The 10,000-nt window shown below is 38.8% G+C and overlaps 2 protein-coding genes across 3 annotated transcripts in view; one reads left to right on the forward strand and one right to left on the reverse strand.

Annotated features, from left to right (window-relative positions):
- Positions 1-6: 6 nt before the first annotated feature.
- LOC121309346 (zinc finger protein 239-like) lies at positions 7-4,131 on the forward strand. The gene is made up of 3 exons (XM_041242223.1): positions 7-192; positions 440-641; positions 2,597-4,131. The coding sequence occupies exon 3, from the start codon at positions 2,629-2,631 to the stop codon at positions 3,589-3,591; it is 963 nt and encodes a 320-aa protein (XP_041098157.1). The 5' UTR covers positions 7-192; positions 440-641; positions 2,597-2,628; the 3' UTR covers positions 3,592-4,131.
- Positions 4,132-9,611: 5,480 nt separating this feature from the next.
- LOC121309345 (zinc finger protein 239-like) overlaps positions 9,612-10,000 on the reverse strand; it is a 4,511-nt gene continuing 4,122 nt past the window's right edge. For both annotated transcript variants that reach the window (XM_041242221.1, XM_041242222.1), the window contains exon 2: positions 9,612-10,000. This exon is cut by the window's right edge and continues 1,364 nt beyond it. The gene's annotated coding sequence lies outside the window, so the exon portion shown is untranslated.

Below are 10,000 nucleotides of genomic sequence, written 5' to 3' on the forward strand. Positions count from 1 at the left end.
TTTAATTCAATGAAGGTTGTGTATCTCTGGTCATGTGCTTTTGGGGAGGACCAGCGTTACACTTTCTTTCCCCCTTTCCTCTGTTTAGCTGCTTTCTCCGGGTAACGAGAGGGCCGGTGCTGTCCACAAGAGTCGTGTTTCTCTGTTTCCTCCACGCAGGACACCATTCTCATCATTAAACACCAAGCACACGTATGTACAAATACACCAAAGAAAGGAAACAAAAACAACAAAAAAAAAACAGAAGGCTTATCATTGCGTTAGCTAACTCACAATGTATTTATTTTAATTTCCTTCATTATATTGTCACCCTGGTTGTACCGTCAGTTTGCAACATGTCGCATAATTGCCGATATAAAGACCAGAGGACTGTACAGTTGAAACAGTTGCAGGCTTGTGTTGTGCTTTGTATAACTGTGTTTTCATTGTGTACATATAGGAATACCAAGGAAGAGAAGGCCAGGTGAAGATGATCTGGCACATTTAAAAGGAAAAGCGTCTGCAAGCATATTCATTGACAAGAAAGCATGATTGAAATGGAGAGAGAGAAAGAGGAATGGAGGGAGAGGGAGGAACGAGATAAGCCGCTGGACCTTTTCAAAGGAATTTTCTGCAGCGTTTTACGACATCTTGCAGCTGCTGTCAGTAACAGAAAAAAAATAATAATTCAATTATTGTATTTGTTATTTTCACACGTGGCAGGCATTCTCTCATTTGTTAACTCAGTAAAACACCAATTTGTTCACATATCATTTTGTGTGTTAAACTGTACTTTTTTTTCACGTGGTAGACATTAACACAAGTACTGATGTATAGTCACTGTATATAGTTATGTAAAAGTTTGTACATAGTTGAATTATTATGTTTTTGTTGCTATTTAAAGAAACAAAGGCTGAAAAGTTCTGTTCAATACATTACAAAGCAATAAAACAGTTCAGTCACATAACATTTTGTGTGTTGTGCATGGTTTTATTCCATGATACTGAATACAAACATCTACAGTAGTGTGCACATGTATTAGAACACCCCATTGCTTCTGTAGTTTACTGGATATGCTTGACAAAATTAACTGCACAAAAGAAAGTCTGGAGACAACTTCAAGAAATGTGGAAGCAAATGGCACCAGAGATTTTGAGAAAGTACACAGACACAATGTCAAAAAGATACCAAGCTGTTACTGATGCCTAAGGGGGCCTTGCTAAATATGAGCATTAAAGACGCTTTCCGACATAGCTGTGATTTTAGGTTTGAATTTGCTTCATGAATAACTGATTTCTGTAGTAAATTTAATCCATTTTGTGTGCGAAGCTCAATAAGTGACAGATCTTGAGGTGTTCGAATATATTTGCACACTACTGTACTCTGGGGGAGAAAAACGTTGTCTTCTTTACTGAGCTGTTCCAAGTAGTGTTTCAGGAGCATTTAAAGAGTAAGTAGCATTCTGAAAATGATAACGTTGCACGTCCCCACGTGGACAAAATGTCCGATCTAGTGCATTGATAGTGTCAGGATTATTGCCCACATTGTCAAACAGTAATGATCCATGATGTTGTGTGGATCAGAAAAGCCACAACACTGAAGCTCTTACTGCAGTGATTTAGAGGACAGATCTCAAGCAATAGAGCGGTCATTCTGAAGAGAGCTTTGAAACAGACTTTAAAGCTGTAACGGTAAAAAGTCGTCGGGATATTAACGACGAGAAAAGTGACAGATAAACAGTTATAGCAACACGTGGGGATGTGTAACGCTAGATTTTTCAGAAACCTCTCTGTTTACTCGTTAAATACTGGCAGCCAGAGTTCAAATAATCTTTCACTGCATTCTTCAGACACGAATAATGCAGCATGACATGATCACCATTTAAAGAAAAGCAACAAGTTTAATATATATATCAAGTAAATAAACGAGTTTAGTAAATAACAAGCGTGCTGCACTGTGTTTACTTCTACACCTCTGAAGAAGGGGTTTTGTCCGAAACGTCCTGAAATAAAAGATTTTTGCAGTCATGTAACCCGTTTGTGGTTTTTCAGAATGGTTGTCTCGGTGTACATGGGAATTGTAAAATCTGAAGCAAAATCTTGTATTCGCCCCTTTCAACACCTCCACTTTTCTCTGCAAGGATAGTGCCCTTTTTTGCCATGCTATAATGGAAATGGCATTGATAAATGAGCACTGTGGTAACTCAAAATGCATCGTAGGATCAATAACCCCAAAACAGCACTAAAATTCATAACGGAGGTGCTGATGTGGATGCAAGTTATTACATTTCCAATATCATTTACACTGTCTGAACTAGGGTGATGAGTTTTATTCAGCATTGTCTTCCCTGGGTTGAGGAGGAAGGCTCCAAAATAATTAGCAGAGACAGGACATTTGTGTAAAGTGAATTTTTATTATGAGAAGTAATTACAAAGCAATTTACAATAAGCTACTGCTAAATCTGTCTGGGACCATGTAGAAAATGTACAGTATCAGGAAATTAATCTAAAGTTGTTTAAATATAATTTACTGGGATATATATAAAATAAGTGGTAAAAGAAATTAAGCTACATACTCTTTTAATGTTTTTGTTTTTGTTTGTTTTGTTTTACTATAGAAGCTGACCTTGGTGTAAAGTTTAGATCGAAGATGGATCTTGTCCCCATAAAACAAGAAGTCCAAGTGCACTATGACCCTCAACAAGACCGCCCTGGTCCAGATGGACTTGGCATTAAACCAGAAGTGCCAGAGCTTGGCACGCCACTCAAAAGGGATCTGTCTAGAGGCACGGCGCCTCACTGCGCTTTCGGAAGCTTTACAGTCCACCAGCCCATCGACAAAGCCAATTGCTCTTTTTCTCTCACTGAACACGGGCAGAGTTTCACTCAGTTACCCAGCTTCCTCGTAAACCAGCAGATCCACAAAGCCAATCTCTCTTATTCCCACACTGAATACGGGCAGAGTTTCACTCACTTACCCAGCTTCCTGGTAACCCAGCAAACCCACCCGAGACAAGAAGCTTATTCCTGTACCCAACGTGGCTTCTTTCAAGTCTCCAGCCACGTGAAGCGCAAAAGAAACCACGAAGGACAGAAAACGTGCCTGTGCCCTGAATGCGGCAAGACTTTCTCTCTCATAAACGAGCTTAAAATCCACCTCAGAATCCACACAGGAGAGAAACCCTATCACTGTAGCGAATGTGGGAAGAGTTTCAATCAGTCGGGCAACCTGAAAACACATCAGCGAATCCACACGCAGGAGAAACCGTATCCCTGTCCTGAATGTGGGCGGGGTTTCACTCAGATCACAAACCTCAAGAACCACTTGCTGACGCACACAGGAGACAAGCCACACCAGTGCACTGAGTGCGGCAAGACCTTCACGCAGCTTATCAACCTGAAAATACACCAGCGTATTCACACAGGAGAGAAACCATACTCCTGTAGTGAATGTGGGAAGAGATTTGCGCAGCTCAGCAATCTGAAAAACCATCAGCAAAAGCACACAGGGGTGAAACCACATCAGTGTACTGAATGTGGGAAGGGTTTCAGTACGTTAAGATACTTCAAAAAGCACCAGCAAAATCACACGAGAGAGAGAGAAGGCAGATAGCTCCGTGCAGTTCCGCCAGTTCAACAGACGCTCTGATGTAAGCCAAAATATTGTTTGTAAGTATTCCAGTGGGAAAAAAAATAAATATTTAGACTCATTTGAAGTAGTTAGCTAGCTTTTAAACAGTGTTTACATCAGTACGTTCACCAGTCTGTCTCTCTCTGTCTAAGTCTAGCGCTATGTCTGCAGTAAGTCTATCTCTGTTTAAGTCTATCTCTACGCCAGAGATCCATCTGTTAATAGGGGGATCAGACATGACAGGTCCTAGTAAGATAATCATATAGGCTAATAAGCTTCACGTTACTTACCTTACTTAGGAACACTTAGGCATGTCAAATAGTTACTTAAGTAGAAGCAACAAAGAATCTTACAGGATCGGATTTTAAATACAGAAGAATGAAATATTAGGAAAAAAGATCGTATTAAAAAGTAAACTTTTTAACTTTGAAGGCTGTCTGATATGTAAATATTGTTTTCTTATCTTGTCTCGTGCCCTTTTTTTTTTATAATGTTTGCAAACAGTCCTGTTGTCCTAATATTGCTGGTTTTTTTTAAATGCTTTTTCTCTATTGCTTAGTCTTACCAGACTTGCCACTTTGCCAAAGACTTTGAGTGACTTGTAATAAAGCAGAGTTGCATATCGGTCTTATTAGTGAGGTCGTGTAATCCAGGCTTTAGTTTATATTAGGGACTGCAACTGTAGCCAGACCTGGCATCAATTACAATTGAACCTTGGCTCACCTGTGTAATTGCATTTGTAATTGTAATTATCGTATAATTACAGTTCAATTACACGCCTTTCCAAGCTCAGTTGCTTTCCGAGCGAACGTTCTTGTGTTTGAAAAAACGTTCTATAGTATGTTTCTGTGTTTGTACCTGTGATCACTGCTGGGTAGAACGAACAGAGTAAACATGTTCATGTGTTACTTTTTAGTGTAATTGTAATTGATAAATACCGCAGCACAATTGTAATCGAACAAAACAGCATTGGAATCGCAACTTCAGAAAACAATTCTGCTGTAATTGCAGATGTAATTGTAATTGTAATTGTAATGGACCCCTCCCAGGTCTGGTTAGCCTTTATATTGAAGGTCTGTTAACATCGAATTCAGTGGAAACAAATTGGGATTTTTGTACTGAGGTGGCTGTACATTGTTTGTCCACATCGAATTTTAAAAGTCACTGTGCATATAAAGGAGACCCCCTCCTATATTTTCAATGCACCAGTTCAAGAAATGTATAGCCCTAGGAAGGTTTTATTTTGTCTTTAATTCGCCAGATAATTGAAAGAAAATGTCAACTTTAATTGTTTGTTTTTGATCATGCCTTGTAGTTTTTAATCAACTAAATACTCTGTTTTATCAAAATGAAGTGTGTGTGTTTATTTATTTATTTAGCCTTATAGGACAGTTTTGCATCAATAGCTCACTGGGCACATACGTAATGTTATTTACATTTGAAATAGTCAGCAGATAGGTTTGTTGATTGTTTGAGTAGTATTGTTCCTTGGGATAACAAAATACTGAGCTCAAGTCATGTGATTTCATAAAAACGCCAGGTGCTCAGTGTCTGGTATTTGAGTTAAGTTAAAATTGCCAAAATTAGTTAAGAATCTGTATAAACAGACATTCGAAAAGACATGATTTTAATTAACGCAAGAACAGTGAAAGATACGACCGCGCCTCGCTTGAGTAATGAAGATCGCCTGGTTGCTGTGGGCATGATTGACTGTGAGAGAAGTTGGTCAGAGAATGAAATGCTTCAGCAATCAGCAGACTAGCCCAGAGAGACCAAGAAACCGGCTCTGTGAGGGACAGGAAGGGAGCGGGTCACCACACCAGCCCAGGACCGTCACATCCAACTGATCCACCTGCGTAACCGTTTCCAGACTGCAGTGGCTACAGCACGACAAATTCCAGGAAGAAATAACCCGCGTGTCAGCAGAATGATGGAGCTCGCCATCTGCATGAAAACGATTTGCACGCCCCTGAGGGCGTTCAGGGGTAACATTTTGACAGCTGAGAGACGAAATCGCCGTCTTCTGTTGGCCAGAGAGAGCGGTGGAGTGTTTTATTCACCGGTGAATGCCGTTTGAACCTTGACAGACCTGACAGAACGTTTGTGAAGACGTCCTGGTGAGCGGTATGCTGACTGTTGTATTGTTCAAGCCAACCGGTGGGGCGGTGGAAGTGCGATGATGTGGGGAGGAATCTCCTTTAACACAAGGAAGTCTTTGGTGCAGATTCAGGGCAACCTTACTGCTCAGCGATACATTGACGAAGCCCTTGAGGCAACAGTTTTTCGGTTCGTGCAAGCCAATCCGGACGTTTTCCCAGCAGGACAATGCAAGACCGCACAGTGCTGGGATTACAAATGCACGACTTCAGAAAAACAATGTCAAGGTCTCGCCCTGGCCAGCTTCTTCTCCTGACCCGAGTCCAGTAGAACATCTGTGGGACCAAGTCGCCAGTGCCGTCCACAGGAGACAACCTTCGCCAGCTGGCTGCAGCTGCACAGGAAGAGCGGCGGAGCATCTATCTATCCAGAGGCTCGTCGGGTCTATGAGTCAGCGCTGCCAGGATTGTGTTCATGCGCAGGGAGGTCATACCCGATACTGTTCTCATTTTGACAGGGTGTCACGATTCATACTGAAAAGTTATTCTTGATGTGTATTTTTGTTCACATTATCTGTGATTCTGTTTGTTATCTATGTTTAAAATAATTTTTTAAATCCATTAGACCTGAGTGTTGCATTTCTTTTGTGCATCAGTGTGTGTGTGTGTGTGTGTGTGTATATATATATATATATATATATAGATATATATATATATATCCTCCTATATTAGCCATAATAATGGAAGGAATTTCTTCCTACTATGATATATATAATGGAATATATATAGATATATATATAGATAGATAGATAGATAGATATAGATAGATATATAGATAGATATATATATATAGATATAGAAAAAATAAATCAAGAGTAGTGTATTTGCTTATAAAAATGAGAATAAATGTGCCGCTCGTCATTGCAATCACTCAGGTGAAACAATGTCTTGTAATTTGCCCAAACATCAATATTCTGAAGTACTTCATATGTTCCCCAGAGTTTCAGGAAGTATTGTAAGGTCAAGATGTACTTAATAAAATATAGATTTTATACGTAATTCTCTGAGCAGAATACATAATAAAAATAATGTTTAAAAATACTCTCTCTCTCTCTCTCTCGGAGAAAAATGCGGGCGACAGGAACTCAATTTTATACAGAAGGTATATATTTTCTATCTTCAAAAAAGGTCACTCCTTATAGCAAATCTGGTCGTTTAGGTCAAAGTGATTAGTTTCACTAAAGTCCAATTTAGAAAGGAAAGCATTGTATAATTTTTTCATACATGAAGTAAAACCGAACTAAAATAACATTAACAAAAGCTTATCTCACAAGACCCGTAGTTTCCTCAGAGGAGGGACCAAGGGAGATTCTGAGACAGGGAAGGAGCAAAGTCTACCAGTAAGTCTAGTGTGTAACCATGTTTAGTCAGATGTTTTCACTAAAACGTTACTGATCTTATCTAGTCTCAAGCTTTGTAGGCTAGAATAGAATAGAGTATCGAGGTTTCAAATGGTTATTCCTCATTCCGTCAAAAGGACACCTTTATAGTACGTCTCTAAAAGAAATTAAATAAATAAAAATAATAAAAAAGAATGTAAATGTTGTATGTATGTCTAACATTTCACATTCAAATTCAGAGAATTTATATGCAATTAAATTGTGCGTAAAGTGATTATTATTGTACGCATATTCATAATGGGGAACAGCAATGTATCGCACATTACCCCAGAAGCAAGCAACAGAAGATTTACACTTTCGTAGTTTTTACAGTAGTGTACTTACATCAAATATCCCATAACATGAATAATAGTAAGTGTGATTTAAATTAGATTAGCGACATATTCAGCACTAGCGTTGTAATGGCGAGCAGTGTGCGCTTTTCACAGAAAAAAAAAAGTACAAGTTTGCATGGTTTCTGAAGTACTTCATAATGTTCCCCAGAGTGTTCTTAAAAAAAAAAGACACCATTTCCAAGATGCTACTTTTAAAAAAAAATAGATTTTTAGTAATTGCCTGGGCCTGAAAGTGTTAATGCATTTTTTTTAAAATGTTTTGGATATATTTAGAATAAATGGTTAATAATTTTCTGAACACGTTTAATTGCAAAATGAGTCTGTTTGAAATAAACAAAAGTAATTTTACTTTTAAACTGATTTGTCTGATTTATTTTTGAATGTTTATCAAGCACTGTTAGAAACAACGCCTCTTAAGACAAGGGGAATATTGTTTAAATATTAAATTAGCTATATAAACACTAACGTAAAAAGGACTTATTGAATTATTAAATGAATCTTGGTATTTGAATTGAATTGAATTTGCATTAAGGGCAAACTCAGCTGTTTGGATCTCGTTATGCGCCATTCACGTAAATTTAAATAACAGACACAGTGCTTATACTGTATTAATCGCTCTTACTAATCGTTGCCTTGCCATTCACATAGATTTCAATATAAAAAGGCAGCACTTCACTGTAAAAGCATGACAGATCGATCAGTCAGCTGCTTGCTCCTCCTTACTCAGCGGTTACTCCTGTACTGCACCTTGGCTATTTAATCCCTGTACGCAGGGTTGGGTTTACAGTTTGAAAAAGCAGAGCTGACCGCAACAGCAAGCCTGGCTGGAAAGAGAAAAGCGATGGGCAGCACCACGGAAATTTAGTGCAAGTAACATTTCTGTTAGATGCTGGGCTGAAGCAGACTTGGAACTCTGTCACTCAGCAAGCAACGCAACATTGTTGAAGAAACTGCTGACAAAAATACAACCGAAACGGACAACACCAGAGGGGAAGTCAGAGGAAGAGTTCACAGTTCTTCGCTCGAAACGATTTGTAATGTAACCTACCTGTACTCTGCACTTGCATTACTTTTTAGCATTTTTTTGTTGCATTCATAGGTTTTCCTTTTTAATAAATAAAGTGTTTGCTTTGATTGGGGAACATTTTGAACGTCAGGTTACTGTGTGGGAGTTTATACCGTCCATCGCTTACTGCTTGCGAATCACATTAACGAAAACGCGCCCGTTCTAAGCAGTGGCGACTGTACTAACAAATGTGTTTTACTTGTTTTACCCTAGGTAATCAATATTAAGTTAGAAATATCCACCACGTTGCCTTGGTTAGGTATATCAATGACAGGCAACAAGCACTGCAGAGCTGCTACTGAACTCAAGGGAAAACAGACCAACGACTTATAAAAACATAACACTTGAGAAAATTGCAAGAAGCAGATGAAAGGTAAAGGGTTTGGAGATAAGGAAAGATCAGACATCTCTTCAGCTGAAGAATTCAATCATCGTTTCACCACAGCTATGGCCACAAGTATGTAGAAAACTACAAAGCGGTACGCAATTCAATATGTTAACGTAACATTATTCAGCAGGTTTAGTTCGGCTTTGTAAAGCAAAATTAGTTAACGCTATAGGGTGATGCTAAACTTTTGGCCACAGCTGTGCATTGATGTTATGTATCTTGTAAATTCCATGGTTTTTTTTTACCTCAATCTTCCTCTTGTATGTAAAAAATGAGTTTGAACCCCATCCCAACCAAACTAACTCAAAATACCAGAATGAAAACACACATACACAATATGTAGATTTGCACATTCACAGGGCCTCAGTCCTCACACACCTCCAAAATTCGGTTTAGATTATCAATCATCATTTCTAACGAACAACGAAGCAAAGAAATAAAAAAATGACAACTGCATCGTTTAAGCCTTTATTGAAAAAAATATATATTTGTGGAGTTTACTAGTTTAGCTGTTACAATAATATCATGAAATATGTTAAGGAGGCTTGGTGGTCCAGTGGTTAAAGAAAAGGGCTTGATACCAGCAGGTTCCCAGTTCAAAATCCCAGCTCAGCCACTGACTCACTGTGTGTGAGACCCTGAGCAAGTCACTTCACCCCCTTGTGCTCCGTCCTTTGCATGAGATGTAAAACAAACGAGGTCCTATGTAAGTGACTCTGCAGCAGCAGTTAGCTCACCCACTAAAACATCTGATAACTAATTAATAACATATTTTTTCTTATAAACGCAGTCATTTTATAATCCAATTCCTGTCTTATAACAGCTGTCGACATTCAGGTAATAATTCTCACCTGACGGGGTCAATATTAAATACTTTTACATCTCGTTGACAAGCTGATGTCGAGATAAAAGGACAGGTCCATGCGTCTTGGTTATCAACACCATCCGTAACTCGAAAGCGCTCAGCAGAGAAACCAAAGCCATTCAACGATGTTTCCTCTCGATGCCTTTTCAAGGTCTTCAACGAGGAGATGAAAAAGGAATTT

Source organism: Polyodon spathula, unplaced genomic scaffold, assembly GCF_017654505.1.
Source record: "Polyodon spathula isolate WHYD16114869_AA unplaced genomic scaffold, ASM1765450v1 scaffolds_1221, whole genome shotgun sequence".
NCBI classification, from domain to species: Eukaryota; Metazoa; Chordata; class Actinopteri; order Acipenseriformes; family Polyodontidae; genus Polyodon; species Polyodon spathula.

Coding starts and splice junctions, on each gene's coding strand:
- LOC121309346 (XM_041242223.1), top strand. CDS start 2,629: ATGGATCTTGTCCCCATAAAACAAGAAGTCCAAGTGCACTATGACCCT.